The sequence below is a fragment of the Protomyctophum parallelum genome, assembly GCF_964188405.1.
Source record: "Protomyctophum parallelum genome assembly, chromosome: 19".
Classification (NCBI taxonomy): Eukaryota; Metazoa; Chordata; class Actinopteri; order Myctophiformes; family Myctophidae; genus Protomyctophum; species Protomyctophum parallelum.
The window spans coordinates 29,668,732-29,696,050 of NC_139717.1; the positions used below are offsets into that span (position 1 = coordinate 29,668,732).

Consider the following 27,319-nt stretch of genomic DNA (forward strand, 5'->3'; position numbering starts at 1 on the left):
GATCTTCAAACTCAACACGTCACAATGAGTCATGTTGTGAGATCTCCATACATGTTGTTTGTTTGCTAAATAGAGATACAGTATTTTGGCTGACAATGGTGGGTGGAGGTTTTGAACTTCCAATGCTGTGCGGATATCTTCAAGGGGATTATGGTAAACCCCCTCTCTCCCTCAGTTACACCTCCTTACATGAGGACCAGGACTCTGAAAGGACAAAATAGAAAGATATATTGAGATCTATATTCGGCTTACATCTTCACAGATACCCAATTTGCATTCCAGTTACAATTATACGCACGCACGCACGCACGCACGCACGCACGCACGCACACACGCACACACACACACACACACACACACACACACACACACACACACACACACACACACACACAATAAGGACTAAGGACTCAAGACGCATTTAGCTTCAGAGCTGATACATTACTTTATTATAATTAGTAAATGGGGGAAACATTCATGGGTCAATGACTTGATGCGATTTTTGTTTCCATATGATTTAGTTAAATTTAAAAGGGACAAAAACTGGCGGCAAACTAAATAGTATTTTGGACGGGGCCTGCTGCGTCCTGAGGATATTAACTCTCTTGCCCCTTGGTAGCATCAGAAACAGTGTGGTTGGGGGGTAGAATTTTTTAGTCTGAGCCTGGGAGCTTTGTTGACCGGGTTCCCCCAGGGGTCTATAATTGGTCCCCTCAAGCTGGTCGGAATGGTGACCACTGTGGTGCATCGATAAGAATGCAGTAAGAGACTTCGGTCTTCTCTTCAAGTGTGTTTATTTATAAAAACGCAGCTGGTTCACAACTAAATGGAAATGCCAGAATATCCCCCCGTTCAACCCTTATTTTGAAGATCCAAAACAACCCGTACGGAACCAGATGTTGACTGAATGGTGTGTGTGTTGTCGGGTTAGTTGTTGATCTCTCACTAGTTGATCAAAACATTTATACAACTGAATAAACGTAACTTACGTTTATTGGCGCTTGCCAAGACTATGATTAGCGTAGGTTACGTTTTTCGGCGGGGAAATTATTAATACTTAATGGTGTCTTAAAAAGATCTACATGCAGACGGAAGATCTTACAAAAGGTGCATTTGAACCTTCACAGTCTCTGCTCTAAGGTCTGTATCTTATCATCATGTTATGGTTCCTGCTAAGGTAGTTGAACCATGTCCTTCACAGTCTCTGCTCTAAGGTCTGTATCGTATCATCATGTTATGGTTCCTGCTAAGGTAGTTGAACCATGTCCTTCACAGTCTCTGCTCTAAGGTCTGTATCGTATCATCATGTTATGGTTCCTGCTAAGGAATTAGAGCCTGGCACCAAACTATTTATCCCTGGTTTTGAACCATGAATCTTCTGGTTACAAAACACTGACGTTCTGTGACAAGAACTATGGCAATTATTACTTAGCCTTATCAGATTACATGCAGAATGAAGTTATTACAAAAGGCAGATTTGAACCAACTACCTTTACAATCTCTGCAACCACTAAGTAAGCCTTGCCGAGCCATGAGGCCCATATAGGGCAGGAGCCTATCTCCTGTTTCTGTAGCGTGAGGCAGCTTGATGTACAAGTACACCCCTGGACATGATGTACAGGTACACCCCTGAACATGATGCTTGTATGTCACAGGGACTTGCCCCCAATCCAACCCCTGATGCTGAGTGCCAAGCAAGGAAGCACTGGGTCTTTGGTATGACCTGACCCGACCCGGCCGGGGATCGAACCCCAACCTCCCAGTCCCAGGGTGGACACTCTAATCCACAAGGCCACTGAGCTGCTGCAACCAGTGTGGTTCCTGCTAAAAATTAGTTATCTTGCACGCTTTTCGGTGAAGAATTAGAGCCAGGCAAAAACTTGGAGAAAAAAAAAACACACACACTTGTTTGTGTGATGCTGAGACATAAAGACCCCAACACCTGGATTGACCTTGATCCACAAAAACCATACTGGTAAATATGTTATTTGGATGACCCTAGGGAGGGATCACATAAAACCTTGCATGATTACTATTGCAATTTCCCCTGGGTCAAACCACATATTGACAGGACTAGTTTCGCAATTTAAACACAAATCACACACTGTACATCATCACAACATAAAAAAATAAACCACACAAACACCACAATAGAACATTCAGATATGCTGCTTGACTGCCTTCCACAACTTGAAATTGATATAGGCTTGTGTGGCACATTCAAATGACATATATGTCTATACAGAGACCTAGGTCATCTGAGGTGAACCTAGCTCTCTGTATAACTATACAGAGACCTAGGTTCACCTCAGATGACCTGAGGAGCTGAGGTGCACTGGGAGAGACTGTTGACAGAGCTGAATAGCTAATGACACCTTCCCCGCCACCACAATCAAACAGCACCAAAGCCTATCTGATCAAAGCCATGATAGGTTCATCAATACAGGTCAACAGGGAGGTACTTAGCCCTCTCTCTCTCTCTCTCTCTCTCTCTCTCTCTCTCTATCATCGGCTTACCATGCAGGTCCTTAGTGTGTGCATACACGCACTGACGCACATACATACACAGAACATGGGGTAAGTCTGCAGTCATGGGGGGTCATACCAAAGCTTGTGGTGCCAGGGGGGAGAAGAGTCTAGATCTGGGATACCTGGAGTGATGAAGGGACGGACACATTATTATTAGCTGATCTCAGTGTGTGGGAAAGGGTGAAGGGGCCGTGGATCATATCAGTGTTGTATTTGGCAGCAAATTTCTATTTTAGCGTTGTGAGCTTGTAGATCAGCTATTTTCAGCATGCAACCAAGTGTGAAATGACTTTGTGAAATGGAGGATGACTGATTTAAGCAGTCACACCTGGCCTGAGTCAAATTTGAACTGGACTCAGAGCTGGGTGTGGCTGCGCACCTGTTGTGCATGGACTTGGATCAAGGCACAACAGGTTAAATCAGTCATCTCCACAAACACTCAGGGGAGAGCCATATCTGCTCTCCTGGGTAAACTAGTATTGTGAAGTTGTGATGCTTTTAAATGGTTAAGCCCTGGCTTAAGAGGAATAAAACAGCCTACTTGAGAACAACTGCCTGTATCGTGTCCTTCCGTGCCCTGGGTTGTGACCCACTTTGTCACATTGGAACCTGAACAGGGACATGGAAGGAGACGACACAGGCAGTTGTTCTCAAGTAGGCTGTTTTATTCCTCTTAAACCAGGGCTTAAATGTGCACCGGGAATGTGGTCAGTTTGTTGAGTGTGGTGGGCGGTGACGTCACAGAGTGCGTTCAGTGTGCCTTATTTACGAACGACGACGTACAGCTGTGACGCATTCACACGAATCACACCGGACAACCCCAGCTTCAGGGTGGGTCGCTCAGTGCACACCCCTAGTTTGACTCTGGCCAGGTGTGACTTCTTAAATCAGTCATCCTCCCTATCACAGACTTATACTGGATCTCTTGTCCACTAGTCCCTTCCTAACATTTTAGTCTAGTTTTTATTTGTCTACGAAATTGTCAGTATATTTAGTCTTAGTTTTAGTCATCGTAGCTTAGTTTTCATTTAGTTGTCTCCACCAGGTTAGTCGACGAACATTTTTCGACGAAAACAACACTGGATCATATCATGAAAGTACATTGCCTTATCAACAGTGTTTTGAATTTGAAGAGCCCCAGTGAGCAAGCCAGCAGACCAGTAAGGAGGGACTCACAGTAGTCAAGCCTGGAGATGACTGAGGCCTGGATAAGGAGGTGATGGGAAGGGAAGCCTCCTTGGTGAGATGTTGTATAGTGCAAACTGTATTGGACCCACAGGTAATACTTTTATTGTTTAGTATATATTCAGTGTTGTGAAGCATTGGAACAGGAAGTGTGCCAACAACTGATCACAGCTGATGTGAATCAGATGATTGGGACTCAGCTCAGCTGTGGCACTGGGGTTAAAAACAAGGAAATGCTGCCTCATTACAGAGAAGACTTGAAACAGACAGCACACAAATGGTGTGGCTAAAGTTGGTTGGTTATGTGGATGGCTAAGGAAAGGAAGGCCAAAGGAACGGTCAAATGCCAACTAACCATGGAACTATTGATACCACACCAGGTATCATACAGTCTATGATCGGGATTCCCCACCCACTCGAGTCAAAATAAAAACCAACTAAGAAGAAGGGGGGGAAGTCCCGCCTCGTTGTCTGGGCCAGCCAATGGGCCAGCTGGGACCAAACGGATCTAGAAAGATGGCGATTTACAATTCAAGGACTGATAGGCTTCATTTTACGTTCATGTTAGACCCGGGGAACGCTTTGTCCATATTTTTTACAGTCTATGTACCACACACACAACATAGCACCTAGCTGGAAAGGGGGACAAGGTATTTTATTGATTTGCTTGCACTGTTATTGGTATTATTGTTGAATATATGCAGAATGCTGTTTATGTATTGTGTAATGTACTTTAGTGATGTATGGAAAAAGTATTATGTGCCTGAGATTTGAACAGTTTATGGATTATATTGTAGTGATTTATGACCATTGATACATTGTATTTAGTTTCTGTCCCAGTTCTATGTTGATCTATATGAATAAAGCAACTTCAAAATCATCAGTTCAGACTTCATCCTTAAAAGGCCAGCTGGGTCCGCTACACAAACCGAGTGATATATGTACCGGTATGTACACTCTAGTTTGCCCTCCCTCATTGTGGTACTACTGACCTGGTTCAGTACCGCCTAGTATCGGTGGCAGTAGTCCAGTTCTCCTCCAGCCAGAGAGGACAGATCATCTCCTTCCTCTGTATCCTCCTCTCCCTCATCCCCCATGCCTGAATGAACACATGCACACGCGCATGTACACACACACACACACACACACACACACACACACACACACACACACACACACACACACACACACACACACACACACACACACACACACACACACACACACACACACACACACACACACACACACACACACACACTTTAGACAGGAAGAGCAGGACAAACAGTGGTAAGTGGAAGTGTGTAAATTGAAGCTTGTGAGATCAAGCTATCTTTGGCATGGGCTGATAAACAAACACCCCAGGTGTCTGGAAGCAATAAAGGATCCATCACTGACAAGTGCAAAAAAGAGAGCCTGGAACATAGCAGCGTGTGTCTACAGTACTTCGACTACACTAATACAGAGCCCTACATTATGATTCTTAATATGATTGTGGTGTCAGGAAAAAGTATATTCGAGTGCCTGTTTTTTAATTTTAATTTAATCAGCCATAATCTAGCCATAGTACAAAATATATCATAATTCTATTCTATCCTACAAAGTTAAAACCTCAGTGTTAATTTATCCATTAGTATTATGACGATTGTACTGTGTACACAACGCACTGTGGATGCAACACGTTGTGAGCTCATAGACTGACAATGTTTTGGTCTGCAACACCATTTGCATACCTGAGCAAAAGTCCATATTTCTGAGCATGTCGGCCACATCATCAGTGTTGATGGTGAAGTGGGTCATGCTTTCATAACCAGGCTCCAGACGCTCCATTTTAGCTGCCTTGGATGTGGCTGTAATCCTGTCAGACAGACACACACACACACACACACACACACACACGCACACACACGTTAAGGTGCATGGGGATGGAATAGCTCATCTTGTGAGCTTGATCAGCTATTTTCATAGAGAAAGGTGGCAGGTGCACACATACTGTAAAGATATTGTCGTACCGGTAGGTTGATTTATGATTTGATTTTGTGTATGAAAAGTTTCACCTGCTACAGTAGATCCTACGGTTCTTCCTTGAACTATGTTCCAATCTTATATAGCAAACCCTATTCACCCTGAAGAAGGCATCCCGTTTGCAGAAACGTCGGTTCAATAAAGTTTCTAGCATCGTGACTACGAGCTGTGCGGCCTCTTTTCTTTCTTACCCAATCTTATATAGGACATTTTCAGGAAGAAAACCCAATCATATTATGACATGACTGGAGCTCATAACCGCAGTTTACATGGAATCTTAGAGACTGCCAAATCCTTGGGCAATGGACACTTGAACACATTTTCTGTGCTGAATGGATATGAACACAGTACAAGCACACAGAGTTTAAGATTGCATCTCGATATACACATACATGATCTCAGATCAAATATCCCCAATATATTCCCCAAATCCACATGAGATTAGCTGTAACAGACAGGTTATGGTAGATAGACAGACCCGGACCCCCCCCCCTTTCTTACCATACTGAAAAAGAAGATACAATTTTATCACACAATACCATAAGATGACACAATACAATGCACAATGCACTACAAAGCAAAGCCGAACCTATTGAGTGAGTGGACAGGATATGAATATTACGTGAACCAACAAAGGAATTCACTGGAAGTGTCAGCAGCCAAAGTTGGTCTATTGCTCAATGCCAAAGAGACAGAATGCCTGCTTCTGAATGAAGACTGATCACCCAACCATCCGCTCCATGGACGGCAGTGACATCAAAGATGCACTGAGGAATTCAAATATCTTGGATCATATGTAGTCATTAGCAGAAAGGACTACATTTTATATGGCAGTCAGACATCTCAAGAGCTACCAAGATCAACCTGTTCAAAACCTGTGTGGAAAGTATACTTCTTTATGGTGCCGAAACATGGATGAATAAGGAGTTTCGGGATCGTCTTGACGGAACATACAGTACACAAAACTCCTCATGAGTGTCCAGAACCTCTCATGGAAGGACCATCCCACTAAAGCTCAGACTTATGGAGGCACCCCCCATCTCAGTTGTTGTGGCAGAAAGAAGACTCCGCTTTGCTGGACACTGCCACAGAACAAAAGACCAGGTCATTTCAGATATTCTTCTGTGGAGACTCCGGCCCATCAAGGGGAACAAGACCAGATGTTCTGAGTATAGGACACAGGACTGACTGTGAATGAATTTGGTGGCAATGAGCAACAGAGACCAGTGGAAGCAGCTTGTGTCGTGGATCTCGAGGGCACTCGAAGGATGATGATGATTACGTGAACTTTATTTCAGTGAGATTTTAAAACACCATGCTGTTAGACATGCAACCGTACAGACTTTTACGTTTTGTTTGGATTAGGGCTATTGGAGCCATGCATGGATTCCATGCTATCCAACTACAGTGGAATGGACTTTGTTTTAAACCCGTGAGACCAGCGCCACCCAGTATGGAAGACTGATATAAACCATAGAACTATTATTATTTTAATGAAACAAATCACAAACATAATTATTCAGACGTATTTCAAGCTATAACACATACTGGATGGGTGTCGTTTAGTAGCCTACAATATTCATCCTTTTCAGATTCCAATAAGGCGGCAATGCCATACTGTGCTGCCTGCTTTCTAAAAATGTGGGTGGAAATTGAAAAATTCTATCTGGCACCTCAGTAGACAAAAACACATTTCCAATGCTTTTGGGCCAAGATTTGTCCGTTATTTATACCACAAAAATCACAGCAAAACACGTACACTTACTTTTCCAATATCACTGTGGCACTCTTGAGAGATTTCATAATGGAAGAGAGAGAAAGAGACAAGGGTTGAAGTTTTTCTAATTGAAAAAAAAAAAGCGCTGTCACTATATGGAGTTCATAAGTTGGTTCCCCCCAATCATTGTACAACCTGCTTTAGCAGCGGATGCAGTTCAACATGAAACACCTGAGTCATGCACACACACACACACACACACACACACACACACACACACACACACACACACACACACAGTTCCCTGGTCAGACACATTGCATTAGCAACAAGGCAGGATATAAAACAGCCTGCCAGTTATTGCTCAGCCCTGTTGTCTTCTCAAAGAGTGGGAATCAGTGTTATAGCTACTTCTTAGTACTTACTTGCTACAGTATCCAAATGCCTGTTATCTGTCTAATGCACGGTAACTACTTCCCGTGTGAACATGTGTGAACGTGCACTGGTGCGACTCCAGAGACCCTTTATTGATATGGAGGAGGTTGAGTCTGAAGGATGATGCAGATCATTAGTAAGGGACAAGGGGCGCTGTCCTCCCGAATGTGTGTGTGTTAGGGGGATTGCATCTCGGATCATTACTGATCCATGGAATGTAGCTATAGGCTGAGAGGTTTAATCTATAGCCACAATTACAATGTTGAAGGTGACTGGCATACATAAATCAGTTGTGCAGTGAAGACGCATACATTATAGAGTAAAGATTTGCATACAGTATACCACAGTTAGTGAAATTACCACTGTTTTGCTTAGAGTTGTTACATAATGCATAATGTATGCAAATTAACCACCATAAACATGACCAGTGGATTGCATCCTTACGCCATAAATATTCATTCACTTACCAACCACACAACCATCATAACACACATTGAAAGACGTCAAAATTATTGTAAATTATCTCATTAAACAATGATACAGAAAACAGTTACTGCTTGAAAAACTACCATATAGGAACAACGAGAAATGTTTGAGTTGATATTTGATTCAACTTGTATTGTGCAGCATTCAACATTCAGCGTTTTTTTTATGGCTTTCGCCTTTATTTTATATTTTTGAGTGGTGCAACCACTCCAAGGAACAGCAATGCCCATGTTCACCTGTTGGTTCATGAGCACCAGTATGACTATGACTACCAGTAGGGGCGCTGTTGTGCCAGAAACAGAGAGAGAAAGATAGTATTAGTACTGCACTGCTGATTGCCTGCTAATGAGAGAGCGAGGAGAGGGGGGGGGGGGGGGGGGGGGGGGGGGGGGGGAGTTGCACCACTCAGTTCACACGGGTGTGATTTTCATAGAGGGATAGACAATAGGCTGACAGGAAATGGGACAGATGGGGGGGGGTTACGACATGCAGTAAATGCCGTCGGGATCGGGAGTCGAACCCATGGCACACTGCCAGACTGGAGTACCAGCCAAGGTGCCTGGACAGCTGAGCCACGGCCCAGGCCAGCGTTCAAACTGCTTTAACCATTCTAAATCATCTGCTGCCACTGATGTGTCAACTATACTGTAAGTCTGACTGACTGACTGACTTGTGGACTCCTCGTTGTTGACACTTGCATGCACAACAATCTGTCCTTGCTGCAAATAGCAAGTGACGTACGTGCCCCACCATCCCATTTCCTTGTTTTTCTTTGCAGACAAACACTGAAACACATTTCCACAGCCATAGCTAATGCAGGCATGTAATATTTGGGACAGTAGACACCCTCAGCCTCAGGTGGGAGCTGGGTATAATCCCAGGCTTTTATTGGCAGAGAGAGACTTCCCAGCAAGCCTCAGCATGCACCCTGTCGTGTAACTAATTTGCTCTGGGAATGCATTGAGAATAATTATGTTATCTTGCGTTCTGTTATATTGTTTGTGTACTTAATAGTTCTAAACCATGAAAGATAGCGGTAACCAACCAGAGGGAGAACCATCCCTTCTATGCCTTAGTTTGAGTTGGTTAAGTCAGCTTGAGTTACAAATTAGTTTTTCCATAAAAGCCAACAGTCATTGTCTCCACCAGCCGAAGGCATGGGGGAGAGTATGTTTTGCACTCCGTCCGTCCGTGTGTCCGTCCGTCCGTCCGTGTGTCCGTCCGTGTGTCCGTCCGTCCGTGAGCAGCTAATCTCGGCCACCGTTAACCCGGTCGATGCCAAATTTTGCACACACACTCCCTGGATGCCAACCATGAACCTCTGCCCCAAACTTTCCAGAACGGCCTGTTATAGCGCCACCAGGAGGCCGCTTTGTGCAAAACAAGTTTTTGCACAGTACACCTACAGATTGTGTCCAAACATCACGCAAATTGGTACACAGTCTCTCTAGAGCCATTCAACCAAACCGGTCTTTCAGATTTCTCAGACTCCATCCTGATTGGTTAAGATTGGCTTCCAAAATTCACAGGAGTGCTCAGTTTCAAACAAAATGCTGCAAATCATGAACACATCGCGTGATTTCCGTGAAATTGTGCACCCACATTCCCACTAGGCCGAGGACGAAATGCCACATGAACAATTTCAACTCAGCCTCAAGGTGGCGCTATAACTGGCCCAAAAGTGTTTTTACCTCTAACTGCACGGATCTGTGGATAACTTTGTATGCCAACTCCCTAGAGGCCAAGGAAAAACCTTTGCCTGGAATTTTTCACATCTGCTCTTTATAGCGCCACCAGGAGGCTGACATATGTAAAACAAATTTTCTATTATTACTCCTTCACATTTTATCCAAATTTCACGCAAATCGGTACACATGATCTCCATATTCATGTGATCAAGACAGGTTTGTTTGATTTCTCATATTCCATCCTGATTGGCCACGATTGGCTCCTACAGTTTTCAGGAGTAGCAAATGGCCACAACTCCTCAACGCAGCGTCCGATTGCGATGAAACTGTGCACGCATATTCCCACTAGGCTGAGGAAGAATCCTGGTGGAGACCTGTGCCGATTGGCACTTTATCTAGTTACATTTTCTTTTAAGTTCAACAAATTAATAAATTATCAAGTAAATGGACAGAAAGCTTAGCTGATACACGTATGACAAAGTAGAGAGAGCTCTAGAATACATTTCCAATGCTTTCCCAAGTGTTTAATTAGTCCCCTTTTGCATCCATAAATCTATATCATCTCCATCAAGAGAGTTTAATGGGGTTATATATATTTTCTGCACTATTCTGTTTGTCTAGTGTCAAAATAACTGAAGACAAGATGGCCATAGCCATCAATATGGTGGTTCGTTTGTTCTCCTAAAGAAATGATTATCTTTTGGGTCAAAAATGTCAAAGATCTAAGTCACAATCAAATCACAGGCAGATTTTCATGAAACATTGTGGAAATGATTAGTAGCCTACCTCAAAGAGATGATTTTGTCAAAACGCAAAGGTTAGGTCAAATTTAAATAATCACTCGGGTGAAATGCAGTGTTGTGCAAATTACTTAGAAAGTCATATAGTGCACATTTCTCATTGCTATAGCTTACATCAGTAATTCATTTGCTTATTAGTCCCTGCTCTGGCAGAGAAAACGAGGTCACCCAAAACTAGCTTTGACAACTTGTGGCAAACCTGTATAGGCCTATGACAGAAATTGTGTCATGACATTTTAAATAGAGGGCGGCTGTGGACAGTTCAGAAACCCACCTACAGCGACACCATTGATGGGGAATCCAATCTAATAGAAACAGCTGGCTTTCTAAATTCTATTTGTGGAACGTTAGCATATGTCATAGTAAGTATTCACATTCAAATAAAGGGTAAGAGAGTTTCTGAACTGTCCACAGCCCTCCGAGACACAGAACCAAATGGGTGAAGTGGTCCTTTAAATTCAGAGGTCTGAGCAACTGAGTTTTAGAACGAATTTAAATCAGAACCAATCAAGTGATGAGCATCTAGGCATGTTTAACAGGGAAAAGCATCGATTGGTCCCTTCCTAAAATGCAATAGGGCACTTAACCTTGGCCAGTGGTTCAACCTTTTTCATATCAAGGCCACGGACAACCATTTCATGACATCTAGCCCTTCAGAGCCCAAACACAGAAGATTTTGTTATCGTTGGTCAGATGAGATGGCCACGATTCAATGCTGCATTGGTACCATGGAAGAGAGAATAGGCAAATGTGATTCTAATTGTGTAGACTCGTAATTCGGATGCATTTTAACACATGAGCATAAAACGAAACTAACTGACTCATAAGTATGTATTTTGCTTAATTTTAAATTCTTAGCTCTATAAGGGTGAATTTGGTTAACAAATCTCCATTTAGCGGGAGACCACCTGAACCCCCCCCCCCCACTGGTTGAGAACTAGTGCCCTAGGCAATGAAGCTTGTGGAAATTGGGCCCATAACCATGGAAAAGCAAGCAACAGAGGCATAGCTGTAATTTATAGTTTTATTAATCATCCATGTCTCCAAGTACAAGCAGCAGTGTCACATCCAGAACATGAGACCTAGTAAAAATAAAATAATGTTAAACTAGTTAAGGGATAGCAGGGTGAATTAATGTTGTGAAGCCATATTGAATACATACATGTAGAGTTCTCACCAGCAGAGCTTTTGTTATCGACGTTGTGGATAGTGTTGTTTGACTGGATTCATAACTGGTCTTTTTTGTAGCATTGGCTGAGTAGGATATCCCATCCAAGGAGTGTAGCTAGTTTCAGCAAGCACTGGGACCTCCTCAGGAGTGTAGCTAGTTTCAGCAGGCACTGGGACCTCCTCAGGAGTGTAGGTAGCTTCATAGAACACAGTTCTTCCTCGCTGGTAGCGTGAACGAGAGTTGAAGGAGGAGACTGGCTTAAGAGTTGACACATCACTGAAGACTGGTTCATTAACGTCCCCACCAACAGATCCCCAATAATGGCCATAGTAGTGGTCAGGGGCAACAGAAACCTCTTGGCCGTCAGGGTGGGTGGTGGCAACAGGAGCCCCATAGCCATCGGAGTAGGGGGAAATGGGTAAAGCAAAACCCATTCCAGGCATGTGGGGATGTGGTGCAGCAGCATCTGGAACCTCGTATACAGGGAACGCAGCAGCAGGGCCATCATAATAGTTAGAGGCAACAGGATTGCCTCCATATTGCACCACAGGACCTGCAGCCTCATCGCCAGCTCCATATGCTCCATATAATCCTCCATATCGCACACTGGGGGCAGCCACAGGACCTGCAGCCTTATCGCCAGCTCCATATCGCACACTGGGGGCAGCCACAGGTCCTGCAGCCTCATAGCCAGCTCCATATCGCACATTGGGGGCAGCCACAGGAAGTGCACGCTCATTGCGGGACCAGGAAGGCCTGTACAAATTGAGGAAATTACCGGATCGTGGGGAAACCTTGCCTGCAAGATAATCAGCAAGAATTATTTTTAAGTATAAAACAAATTTAATTAAAGATTAGTTGGATCTAGAGATATCCGTTTTACCTCTCTTAATAGGCAAAGTAGTGACAATTCCAAGCAGCAAGCATGAAATCCACAGCACCCTACAAACACATTTCAGTTAAGTCATGTCATGCTGGTTAAAGAATTAATTTGTATCACACCAGTAGAAAATGGATAAACAACCTACCTCATTTTTTGCGGTTGCTGTTGAACTCTTGTACTTTAAAAGACTGAATCAATGTAGACAAACAATCTCTTGTTAGCAGTGAAGTCAATTAAACTAGCATTAAAACAACTGCTGCCGCCCTGTTGTTAGAACAGCAGCTTTCCACACTGCAGTCCTTCAATACCTCTGGGATGTTCAGGTGTCCCTTTTAAAGGTGCTCCAAGCCATGTTAATCAGTGTAGCACAGCTGAAGGTAATAATGTTAATCATAGGTGTGTTACTTTTCAGACCTGTAGAAGTACCTACAGTACCTTGGTATTTAAAAACAAAATGTATACCTAAGAGTACCAAAAGTAGAAAGTACCCTATACAGACTGAAATGTCTATATAGGGTTGAAGTGGTTAATGTGTGTTTTGTAATAATAATCAAAATACAAAGTAACTAGTAACTTTGTTTTCAAATAATTGTAGTTGAGTAAAGTACAATATTTGGACCCAAATAGGCCCTTGCCTTGCCTTACGGGTCCATAACTCCATATGGTTTAATTTGTGCATGCTCTTAGTTATATGGGGTACTTGAAATTGACCAACTGTATACATCCTAGCCCTAGAACGGCTCTTGTTGTTTCATACAGTATGTACAGTATTTCACATACAGAGCCATAGAACACCCTGCTTGATTTCTGGTCACACAATTGGCAGGTGCCTTGCGATAGGTGCTGGGTAATTAATCACACCACCTGCCAATTGTGTGACCCAAACTTTTGTGTTTCCCTGGTCAATTGGTGATGACGTCTGCAGTAAACAGGACGTATTTGTAATTTGTAGTTCAGTTCATCAGTTCATCGATTATTCCGCCCCCCCTCGCCCGGAGAGAAAGATGTCCGTGTGCATCTCTTGAAAAAGTGGAGATATTGACTAAATACACGTTTTGTGCCAGAACTTTCACATGGATATAAAACTAGAGGACCATATTTCACTCCACGTCTTTGGAATTATTTAATGGGTGAGTACAAACGGAGCATTTATCACATTTATGCCGCGCATCTTTCATTTCTACCAGGACCTGGTGCAAGCAATCTATGCCTGTGATACATACAAATTTACGAAGTATAATTAAATGATCACAGGCATTCTAGGTCTATATACATCCTACAGAGTAGTTTCCTCAAACTTCACTGGTCCTCAGTTCAGCCCCACCACCATCAGCTGTTATGAATTTGCCACTGATTATCAGGGCTTGGAGAACCCTTCATTAAGGACAGTAGGACACCTGAACAGTGAACACCCCTATTGGAAGGTTGTGTGGGAAGCTGCTGCTGCTCCAACAGGTCTGAGGTGTGCTTTAAAAGTAAGTAAATTCCAATTGAAAATCTAATTATACTAAGAGTCACAGACCAAGTTGGTCATAGGCCTGTGTAATCTTAAAGTTCAATTAATGTCATTACAAACTAGTAATCCACCTTTCTCTACTTTGATTTAACAGTCTCCTTACCACCAGGCAAGAGTGCAATACTGTCATTAAGATCATATCCCCTGAAACAAAATGAGGTAAGCACAATTGTCTTGTTTGAAATACTTTGAGATGCCATTCTTTAGACAGCATGACTTGCATGAAATATATTTGTAGGGTGCTGTGGATTTCCTGCTTACTGCTTGGAAGTGTCACTAGTTTCCATATTGAAAGAGGTAAGGCTGTTACTGAAATACTAAAAGATCCACACATCATCAGTAATTCATGAATGACTTTGTAGTTTGTACTTGTCTTAAAACATAATGATGTTGCTTCTCTCCAGGCTACAGTTCAGGCAATCTTGCCCCTGGAGTCTATGTCCCTCACAAGACTGGCTCCAGTGTGCCATATGTAGCCTATACCTCTGTGGCTGATGGCTATGAGGTTGAGCTTCCTGATGGCTATGGTTCCTACAATGATCTCAGTGCAGCTAGTAGCTCTGTAGACAGCAGCTACTACAGTGTTGGTGGAGATGGCAGCGGAGCTGATGAACCAGTCTTAAGTGACGTGTCTACTGAGCCAGTCCATTACTCAAGCTCTCATTCACACTACCAGCATGGAATAACTGCGTTCTCTGAAATTACCTACACACCTGAGGAGGTCCCCAAGCCTGTTGAAACTAGCCACACTCCTGAGGAGGTCCTCAAGCCTGTTGAAACTAGCTACACTCCTGGGGAGGTCCTCAAGCCTGTTGAAACTAGCCACACTCCTGGGGAGGTCCTCAAGCCTGTTGAAACTAGCTACACTCCTGGGGAGGTCCTCAAGCCTGTTGAAACTAGCCACACTCCTGGGGAGGTCCTCAAGCCTGTTGAAACTAGCTACACTCCTGGGGAGGTCCTCAAGCCTGTTGAAACTAGCTACACTCCTGGGGAGGTCCTCAAGCCTGTTGAAACTAGCTACACTCCTGGGGAGGTCCTCAAGCCTGTTGAAACTAGCCACACTCCTGGGGAGGTCCTCAAGCCTGTTGAAACTAGCTACACTCCTGGGGAGGTCCTCAAGCCTGCTGAAACTAGCCGCACTCCTGAGGTCTATCATCTCCCGATGTTGCGTCAGTCCAAAGGTAGACCAACTACGCTGATGCTGCAAAGAACACCTGGCTACTAAAGGCACCACTGGTAAGATGACACAGGTTTTAGTCAATCGATTTGCTCTGCCATCTCTGCCAAGTTCTAACGATTGTATGCTTAACAGGTCTGAACTCCTGGACATCTTCTGCTGACCTGAATAAACTACAAACTATAGCCACACGTTTGTCTTGTAATTTTTATCTTCCATTTGAAGTTGTATACTTATTTACTGATGACACCTGGGCTACTGTGGTATTTCCAATGCAAGAAACACAACATGCATGTCAAGTAAATTACTTTGTGGAGGTGCAATGGTCCTCCCGGCCTGGGAATTGAACCAAGACTCTTATCTCGGGCATCATCAGAGCCCATGTGGTAGGTGTCTCACAAGATAATCAACATTTGATGTGAAACTTAATTTGACCAAATCTGTGCATCTGAATTTCCTCTTTTCAATGCCGTTATCAAATCGGCTTAATTCTAGTAAATATGTTGCTGGAGGGCTGTAGGAGCCAATATGGGTGTTTTTGTTTTCTTTTTAATATTACTTATATGGTGTTATTATACGGCCATGCCACAAGAGGGCAGCTGATGCATTGGTGGTGGGCATGTCACCTGATTGAAATTTGTATTCAGTTAATAGAATGGGTATAGTAGTTCAAACTAAGTACAGGTCAATACTAAAACTGCTATGGAGATAAAACCATAAGACTTGTTTAAGTCCATTTTCAATTCATCAGAACATTTAAAGATTAACAAATATACACACCGCCACCGTGAACAAACTGAAAAGTGCACAAAAGCATTGCTGCTCAAAGTGTTTAGTTTACTTTGAACACAAACATGGTATGTTTCGGCCACAGCTGGCCTTCATCAGATGATGAAGCAATGCTGTTGTCCAGCGAATTGGATGCGCACAACCCATTGTTCTGAACTATTTTTCCCTTGCCAAACTGTCAGGCCTGTTTACTATAAGACAATGGTTTGGTTCTCTGCTTATTGTGCTTTAGTGCCCCCACTCCCTGATTTCTGAATCCCAAGTAAGCTGCCATCTTTGCCCAAATTTTGTGGGAAAAATCATAGCGTAGCTACCATATTTTATTTAGGCCTACATGTGTGAGCTTGTATGGCTATTTTCAAAAGATATTGAAACATTTGGAATTTGAAACATTTTAACAGGGGTACCCTGGCATACAATCCGTTAAGATGGGTGTTCTGTGACTAAATATAAATTTGGGGATCCTTGACATAGTCTGAACCCGAGTCTACTACACTATGTAACCCAGGTAGAGAACTTGAATCCTAATATGTACTTACCTGTAAAAATAAGGCCATGTGTGGCTCTTCCATAGACTGTATTGCTGTTTCTACCAACTTGATGGCGGTCTCCAGATAACCACTGTGGTTGCAGATGAGGGAGCGGACATATTTGATCTTATCATCCTGTTGCTTGGTGATGAGCACCACCAGCTCTTTCTTCTGTTCTTCTAAGATGGCTACCAGGCCGTCGAAACTGCTGGCCAAGTGCTCCTTTTGGCGCCGTCCGTTCTCCTGAAAAGATGATAATCTGAAGGGCCAGGCATTCACTTTAAAAATGGGATACCTTATATGCATTAATGATTAGCTATTGTAATGGGGAAATGAAATGGGTGGATCAGCATAGGAGAGCCTTTCCTAGAGGGAGGGATTGGGATCGTAAAGTTTATACTCCATCACATGACGATGTTGCTTTCCATCAAAAACTGTTCAAATAGGCTTTAGTTTAGGTCATGCTCACACGTACACTTCAGAAGTTGTCTGACACCATGGCACCATGGCATGCGTTGCTGCTTCTGGCACAAATGTGTGATCATACTCTTAGGGAGCAGAGCTCATGAACTTGAACCCCAGCATCCCTATTCTGGAGTTGTTGGTCGTAGAAAAAGAGCATGCCAAATACAGTTACAACTCAGGTCTGTTTTACCTAGAAACAATAGACTGTTTTAGTGGTCAATGTGTGTGATGTGGTTCTAACCTCTATGGTCTGAGAGATTGCTTCCATCTGAGAGATGAGTGCCTGGATTCTGTCGTTACTGGCAACCAAGATTGCGATTCCATCACCGATCTCTGTCTGAAAAGCAGTCAAAATGTGTTTTTCTCCTATGCACAGATGTGTGTGTTTGTGTGTATGAGCACGGAATGTGCTCAGTTGAATGGCTGAGCACGGAATGTGATGTATGATGATGTACCGTATGATGATAAGAGTGCCCCTCCACATGAGTGAGATTTTTGAGCGGTGCACCCACTCCATTAGGCAGCTATGTATGTCCACGTACGTGTCTGATCTCTGTGTCTGTCCGAGCACTGAAAGCTGCAACACGTTAACTCGGTCATTTCTCGACCGTTTCGGACGCAGGAAGGCTCGCCGGAACTAGGCCACCCCCCTTGGTGCATTCCTGGGGTCTGTATGTTCCGGGACACACCGGATAATCAAAGTACAGTACAGATCACAGTACACTATAATACAATGCAATAAAGATCACAGTACGGTAACTATAACAATAAATGTATAGTTGCATCGCTCAGTTCACACAGGTATGATGTCTTTAGAGACCATCCTTTTGTGATTCTTTAAGTTTATTATGATATCTGTATTGAAGTACATTTTGGCTGATGAGCAAGGTCAGAGAGAAGCAGAATATCTGTGCTGCATATCATTTTGAGTCATTACATTAAGTAGTTTGCCCAGCAGAGAGCTCTCAGCATGTTCTCATTATCTCAGCTTCTACCAGGATCTTCAACACTTGTCTTTGTATCGAGAGAGACTACTGTTGATACAAGGATGTTAATTATTGTAATAAAGTTTTGTTTTATTTGTTGTTCAACTGCATTCTAGTGCATATTTACAGTATAGTACAACTTGTTCTTGCTAACCAAATTTGAGGGATCGTGCAGAGATGTCTGCTTGCTTATCGTACAATAATAAAAACACTCCTGTGATTTGAGGGGTGCTCTCATCATCATACATCATCACATTCCATGCTCAGCCAATCAAATCATCACATTCCATGGTACAAACACACAGACACGCGGAGGAGGGGGCCTCTCAAAAACTCAAGTAATATCAGCAGATATTCATACAGTTTAGTGGTTATCAATATTGCTCAGGCTCTTTGTTGTCCAGGAGAACCCAGCTGCTCTGGTTCTGATAAAGAATGGCCAGTAAGTGCATTGTACTGTGGCATTAGCTTGAAAGACTGAATGCCAATGTTAAACCTTTTTATGTTCATTTGTGTTGTTGCAGGTGGTACCACCGTCCCCCAAAATATTTTTCAAGATCATTAAAATAGCGTCCCCTTAAAGACAAAATCACCATTACAACACTGTCAACAACTCACTCTGAATCACTAATTGCATCACTAATTTGCAATTAGTGGCTCAGAGACAGAGTGAGACATGTGAGATCAAAATGTCACCAAAGCAACTGCTCAATAACATGTCACATATGGCTCTCTGCATGACAAACTGACCTGTGCAAAGGTTTGTGTGTGTGTGTGTGTGTGTGTGTGTGTGTGTGTGTGTGTGTGTGTGTGTGTGTGTGTGTGTGCGTGTGCGTGCGTGCGTGCGTGCGTGCGCGCGTGCGTGTGTGTACATTCAACCACGCACATTCAACCTTTGTGTCCAGACTCTTGTCACTATGTGCCAATCATTTTGTAAGTTCATCTACTCTACTGCATACTTAACATTGTATAGGTACACTCACTGTGTGTGTGTGTGTGTGTGTGTGTGTGTGTGTGTGTGTGTGTGTGTGTGTGTGTGTGTGTGTGTGTGTGTGTGTGTGTGTGTGTGTGTGTGTGTGTGTGTGTGTGTGTGTGTGTGTGTGTGCGTGCGTGCGTGCGTGCGTGCATGCGTGCGTGCGTGCGAGAGATTATACATGTGTGAGACTCATAATGAGCGTGAGAGACTCATAATGTGAGGTTCCCTGCCAGGACGTCGTAGCACATCTGTGCCATCAATCTGCCTCAGCAGGTACACACACACACACACACACACACACACACACACACACACACACACACACACACACACACACACACGCACGCACACACACACACTTTGTCTGAAAGTCAATACATTTTCCCGCCCCAATCACCCCCCCCCACTACCTTCTGCCTCTTGTAGACAGTGTTGAGTGGAGCCACATCACAGGCCTTGTGCTCTCCAAACACTTTGCACATGGAGCAGGTGGGGGTCTGGCACGACACACAGTAGATGTTGATCTTCTCCTCCTTGTGTTCGTTGCACATCAACTGCTGCCGTTGCTGCTGCTCCAGCTTCACGCTCACCGGCCTAGTAGGAGCCAATCAGATTATACTGACTGAGGTTCAGTTTGTGAACATTGAAACTTTCTGTAAACGCTCAAGTGGCTCAACTCTATTTTCCATCGGGCCGATAGGTTCCCTCCCTAAGCCAACCTTAACCCTCAGGGGACATAAGGTTGACCACTTGTAAATTAAAGTGAACAAGTCGCGAATGTACAGTGTGTAGCTAGCTTGATTTATTACCAAAAATAACCAAACTCCCCATGTCTTGCATGGTGAACAATTGTGCGATTGTAGACAGGACATTTTCAGTGCATGACTCCATCGTGCAGTGTATAAATGAAGCAGAATTTCAACGTGGATAAATGTTAGGATTGTATAGAATCTATACAATCCTAATATTTGTCCACGTTGAAATTCTGCAACGTGGATACTATAGATGGTTATATCGTCACAGGGCCGTCATGGGAATCAATGGAATACATAAATGGACCTTGTACAAAATTCATGGACGTTTCACAGTATGTTGTGATAATACAGTAGGCCTACATCCTACAAAAGCCAACAGCGTTGTTGGGTTACTGTAGATCTTCTAGAGATGAATGGTGAAAATGTAAACATAAAAAGATTTAGATTTTCTTTCTTTCTTTCTTTTTTCTTTTTTTGCACTGCAGGCTGAACACTGCCATGTTAATTTTGTATATATCGGCCAGCTTCACATGTCAGAATGACAGGCTAGACAGCCCAGGTGGATTGATGCACCTTCTAGATATACTGTACACATACTGTATACTGTAAGTTGACACGTTGACATGCTAGAGTACATGCAAAACCTATAAGCACACAAGCACTGAATGCAAGCGCACTTGCTCAATGCTCACATAGGCTACATTTACTTGTAATCCTGCATGCTGCATATACACGACTTTCACTTGTATGTGGAGATGCCTTGCTTTGTATAAGGCTAAGCAATGTAAGTATATGGTGTATGTGCTCTAATAAAGCAAATACTAATATTGAGACTGTATTATAAACAGTTTCCAGCAATCTGAATGGAATCTAAATACAGTAGCTGCTTTGAAATCCCGCCCCAATGTTCTCATTACTGATCTTTATTATGTGTGTGTGTGTGTGTGTGTGTGTGTGTGTGTGTGTGTGTGTGTGTGTGTGTGTGTGTGTGTGTGTGTGTGTGTGTGTGTGTGTGTGTGTGTGTGTGTGTGTGTGTGTGTGTGTGTGTGTGTCAGCTCTGTCCTCAAGACGGTGAGGTTAACCTTGGGGAGTTGTGCCAACTCATTCCCTCAAGTACAGCACGTTTTATGTTGAGTCATGGAGGGTAAAGAAGTGACTAATCAAGGACACCTTAAATGCCTTAATTAACCACTTAAACTATATATACTTCATTGAATGGGGTCCCCCAGGGGTCTATACTTGGTCCCCTCTGTTTTTTCCTCTATAAAACTTACATTTTAGCTGAAAATAGTTAATCTATACTGTATGCTCCCGTTGTGACGTGTTGGCTTCCTGTGTTAAACTGTACCTTGGCTTACATAAATGAATGGTGACACACAACGCTGCATGCCTCTTTTTTACTTTCTTTAGTCATCCGTTTGTTCAGAACCTCCGAACTGACCGATATATAGAGCGAGACTGTGATGCCACACCAATGAAAGTAATAGCTGAAGATGGCACCACCTGTCCTTTGAACTTTGTGGATGGGGGCAGGGAGGCTACTCGTTCTAAATGGCCATAAGGTACAGGCATACAGTATGGAGATCCGGCTGTCCAGAACCACCGATCTGACCAATATACCTACATATGGGCATGTGCCTATAGATGTATGCCCATTATTATATCCAGAACTGCCTCTTCAACGGAAATGCCCATGTGTGGTTATGCCTATGTCCGTATCGATTTGCCCATATATGGGCATATAGGCCTACTGTACTGATGACATCAGGGAAAAGGGTGGGGCGTGCATTAACCCAACTTAATAAAGAACAAAAACAGTAACTTTGTGGTGTACATGAAATGAAAATTAAATGTGCTTTGGTAACAGTAGCCTCTGGACAAGTAAGCCTTCCTTCTCACATACAGTAGTACACCATGCAATGTCAGTAATGGAATGAAATACTTCCCTCTATTGGTGGGCAGTCATTATTGCAATAACTTACAATATACTGTTTACCGCTTGCTGTGTATTTGATATTATATTAAACATACTAGGAATCACTAGTGAGCTTGAATTATACTCTTTCTATCTGCAATGTGTTTAATAAAAATCCACTGTATTCATGTTATGAGCTTGGAAGTGCTCGTTGACTATCACTTAACATCCCTGTGTACCACCTGTTTAGAATTTGCACATAATGCAGGCGGCAGCAGGAGGTTGCTTTACTGATAACGAGTGCTTCCACTCTTCCTGCTTCCAGAAACACTTAGAAAAAGAAACACTTAAAAAAATAATCATCTGCAAGGAATTTCTTGACAGGAAGTAGCTCATAACATGTCTACGGTGGATTTTTATTAAACAAACACTTTGCAGATAGTAAGACGATAATTCATGCTTTTCGTACAGCTGCAATGTTGGTGAGTTTGACGTTATTTAATACAATTAAATAGGACTTTTCTATTTGGATGAATGGGCTGTCTATGGGAAGTTACACCTTGCTGGCAAAATGGCAGCCATGTGCATATCATCAATAGGGGTAAGAGTACGCATGCACACACACACACACACACACACGCACACACTAGGGTTGCCACCTTTGAGATATTGAAATAAGAGACACTCTTTACGCCTGCCGCAGCCTTGCGGCGCAGGCGTGTGCGGCAAGGCCGGCAATACGTTGAAGCAATAAGTTGAAGCAATACGTTGAAGCAATACGTTGAAGCAATAAGTTGAAGCAATACGTTGAAGCAATAAGTTGAAGCAATACGTTGAAGCAATACGTTGAAGCAATAAGTTGAAGCAATACGTTGAAGCAATACGTTGAAGCAATACGTTGAAGCAATAAGTTGAAGTTTCCCTTCAACTTATTGTTTATGGTATGCTATCCACAACTTTTGAAGTAGAATTTTGTTTTCCAAATGAGCATAACAACATCAGCAGCCCATTATAAAATATATGCCAGCGACCCCCATAAGAGAAGATTTTTACACAGTGATTCTCAACCCATTTAATTTCAAGTACCAGTTTGACATGCATTAAGTATACGGACCCCCATTTAATGGCATTCTATCTCTGGGACCCCCAATTCATATTGTAAAATCAATGTTAATTTAACTCTGATGGTCCATTTGGTTCCATTTGTACACTCTCAGAGTTACAGACCCATAAGGGTCCATTTGGTTCCAAACTATAATTTAGCTGGGGACCCCCTGGAACTCCCTCAAGGACCCCTGGGGGTCCCCGGACCTCACTTTGGGAACCACTGGTTTAGGCTACTTTAGGTAGTGTGTGCCTCCCGCTAGAACAATTGTGCTGACTTTAATATTTCCTGTGTTTTGTTTTGTTCATTATTGTTAAATTCAGTGTTGACATGTAGGGAATATTTAGGAAAATAAGGAACAAACTGCGTTCCTTATTGGTTCAATAAGGGACGCATCATTTAATTCTCAAATAAGGGACGATTCTGTATTTTAAGGGACGGGTGGCAACCCTAGCACACACACACACACACACACACACACACACACCTGGAAGACTCTTGCTGTTTGTAGATATCTATGATGTTCTCCACCAGCAGATTTCTCTGGAGGCCATAGATGCCGTGGCGATCCATTACAACCTCATGACGACACGATGGGCAGCGGAAACGACCCCCGGTGGACACTGTGCTGGACGAGCCACGAGAATGCAACAGAGGGTTTGCTGCCTGTTTAGAGAAAGCAGTAAGTTTGGGGTAGGGTGGAGTAGGAAGTGGTTGATTAGGTGATTTCATGACGTACTTGTACTTCATGTCCAGTTGACTTGTGCATCAAGCTGCTTCACGCTACAGAAACTATAGCCTATGGGCCTCATGGCTCGGCAAGGCTTACTTACTTTACGTAAAAAGAGCAGAGGACATATAGTCAAGTTGTGGTAGGTTCTGATTACAAATAAGAATACAATGGTGAAAGAGGAATGTCCACTGTTTGTCTCATGTTCGGCCCATACCAATACCGATCTTGTACGTAAGAGCCAAATTTGAACATTTCCAAAATTATATGTCAAAACCCACGTCAAAACTGTCCCTGTGTGGAAGGGGAGAATGTTTAGGCCTATCACAAAGATGCAAAATGATATTATACTATATATCTGATTGACATTTATACCACTTGGTGTAAAAGATCGGTTTCTCCAGATAGGGTAAATTGCCGATCACCGATCGGAGTCAATATTGGTCGATATGGCCATTCTTCACCGATTGGTGGCCGATTATCGGAGCATCTCTAGCCCCTGGTCATGTTTGAAGCCCTATGAATACTTAGGCTATAGCCTATCTACAAGCTCACAACGTGTCTTTTCAATCATTTTAAGTACACTTTAATTAAGTATACATTTTGATGCCAATACTTTTGTACTTTTACGCAAGTAGATTACCCGACTTTTACTTGTAACAGTGTTTCTTACATTGTTGCAGTATTGATACTTTTACTTAAATAAAAAATGTGAATACTGTATTATACCGAACATAAGACGACTCTGATGATAAGACAACCCCCATTTTTCAAGACTCATTTGTGGAAAAAGAACATTGAATGTCAAATAGTCAAGTCCCCGATTATAATACGACCATGTTTTTTAAGACATTTCAATTGGAAAAAAACGTCTTATATACTTTTCCTACCACTGAACATAGACCTTTACTAGAAAAAGTGCTCCTCGGAATCTCCAGGTCAGGAAAGTTTTTGATGTTTCAACAAAATGGTGGAGACAATGAACACACAGGTCTGACACATCACAGACAAACCTCTCAGATGTTTAGCTAGGCTGATGAGCCAGCTCATGCCATGGGGAAGTACTGCTTTGTGTAGTTGCTTGGCAACAAAACAACAGAATTATAGATTGCTTAATAGACCATACCATGTCAATACCATATTGGCATACATACAGTAGGGTAATAATTGTACATCCTGTGCAAATGTTACAACTTATTTATTAGTATTTGTGTCATTAGAGTAGCAGAGAGAGCCTTTCCAGTGAGCCAATTTGGACATAATAACAGCACCATGACACCCTTTGACCTAATTGGAACACAACCAATGTAAACCACCATTATCTGAGTAAAGTTACATAAACAAACCTGCACGCACAAACGCATGCACGCACACATGGGACTGTCTGTGTGGACTGAAAAAGCACTCTAAATGATGATGTCATGGGCTCAAGTATGGCTCATTTCTCTCTCCGCATAATTAACTGACTAATAAAACTAAAATGACTTGACAATAATTACTTAAAAGCTGACAGTGTTATGAGTTTATGGTGTACATTTCTAAAGACGTGTACACACTGAACTCAGACACGAAGAAATGAAAACACAGAGCATAGTATCATGTGGTTTGTGCGTAGCTGCTACAGTACAGAACAGAACACTGCTACAAACTTCGAGTTTCAAGTCACAAGAAATGAAGGAGAGGGCTGAAGGAGAGAGCGACAAAATAGCATTTGTGAACATTTTCACATAATGATTTGAAAAAATTACACCCAGTGTGTATAGAGTGGTGCCTTCGAGGAGTTCATTTCATTGAGGTCTGTATGACTGACAGAGAAATCTTTAACTCTCCCACACACACACACAGACACACACAGACAGACAGACAGACACACACACACACACACACACACACACACACACACACACACACACACACACACACACACACACACACACACACACACACACACACACACACACACACACACACACACACACACACACACACACACACACATAGGTGTGCGCACACGTGCACTATCACCTGGAAGATGTCATTGGCACACTTGCGACAGAGGTTGTGCTGGCAGGGCAGGATGACAACAGGTTTGGAGAACATCTCAAGGCAGATGGGACAGATAAGCTGCTTCTCCAGATGCTCCATGGCTCCACCACCGAGCAGGCCTGCCACAATTAATACATATACTCAATGGTGGAAAGAAAGTACTCAAATGTTTTACTTGAGTAAAAGTATCAATACTACAATATAGATACAATGCAGATCGCTATTTTCAAGTGGTTAATGCATGTTTTGTAATAATAATCAAGTAACTACAGTAGTAACTAAAGTTTTCACATAGCCTAAATGTGGTGGAGTAAAAGTACATTATTTGCCTCTGAGAAGTAGCAGTACTGGAAATTGGAAATACTCCAGTAAAGTATAAAAGTTGTACTTAATTACATCACTGCATATGTATACTAATGGCCCAATCGCAATTATTTGAGATAATCACTATTATTTTTTACATGATGGTCAGAATTGTTCCCATTCAGATAGCAGATATAAATGTTGACGTGTGCTATTTTTTACAAGTATACAATTATTCAATTGTTGTCATAATCGGCCCTGTGCCATTTCTGTGTACAAAGCCTAAAAGGCAGAAATGTAAGTTTCAAATTTGAATACCGTAATTGCAATTATTTGTATGAGAATATATATCAATAGTCAGGTAAAACTCCACGATGGTTGTCAGTCCTATATACCTCCAGACCCTGAGTCCCCTGTACCTCCAGACCCTGAGTCCCCTGTACCTCCAGACCCTGAGTCCCCTGTACCTCCAGACCCTGAGTCCCCTGTACCTCCAGACCCTGAGTCCCCTGCACCTCCAGACCCTGAGTCCCCTGTACCTCCAGACCCTGAGTCCCCTGTACCTCCAGACCCTGAGTCCCCTGTACCTCCAGACCCTGAGTCCCCTGTACCTCCAGACCCTGAGTCCCCTGTACCTCCAGACCCTGAGTCCCCTGTACCTCCAGACCCTGAGTCCCCTGTACCTCCAGACCCTGAGTCCCCTGCCTCCAGACCCTGAGTCCCCTGTACCTCCAGACCCTGAGTCCCCTGTACCTCCAGACCCTGAGTCCCCTGTACCTCCAGACCCTGAGTCCCCTGTACCTCCAGACCCTGAGTCCCCTGTACCTCCAGACCCTGAGTCCCCTGTACCTCCAGACCCTGAGTCCCCTGTACCTCCAGACCCTGAGTCCCCTGCCTCCAGCGGCTTGAAGTTCATCTGCTCCCGTCGGTGGATTCTGCTCCAGGACTCAGGGGTAAAAGCGGTGTTCTTATAACTTCTTATTGGATGCTTCTGTCCCCAGTGCTCGTTTTCTTTTGCTCTCACAAGTAAATGTGGATGAACCCGACAGTGGTCAGGTGACTCAGGACACTCTTGTTGTCAGTTGTGCTCCTGTCTGCGCTGTTAGA

General features: G+C 43.1%; 1 protein-coding gene across 1 annotated transcript; it reads right to left on the reverse strand.

The window, feature by feature from the left end:
* Positions 1–115: 115 nt before the first annotated feature.
* trim54 (tripartite motif containing 54) lies at positions 116–27,319 on the reverse strand. The gene is made up of 10 exons (XM_083790237.1): positions 27,062–27,319; positions 25,889–26,028; positions 23,621–23,799; positions 19,769–19,952; positions 17,638–17,733; positions 16,941–17,174; positions 7,505–7,527; positions 5,448–5,572; positions 4,707–4,813; positions 116–204 (listed from the first exon to the last, which is right to left on the reverse strand). The coding sequence occupies exons 1-9, from the start codon at positions 27,126–27,128 to the stop codon at positions 4,722–4,724; spliced, it is 1,140 nt and encodes a 379-aa protein (XP_083646363.1). The 5' UTR covers positions 27,129–27,319; the 3' UTR covers positions 116–204; positions 4,707–4,721.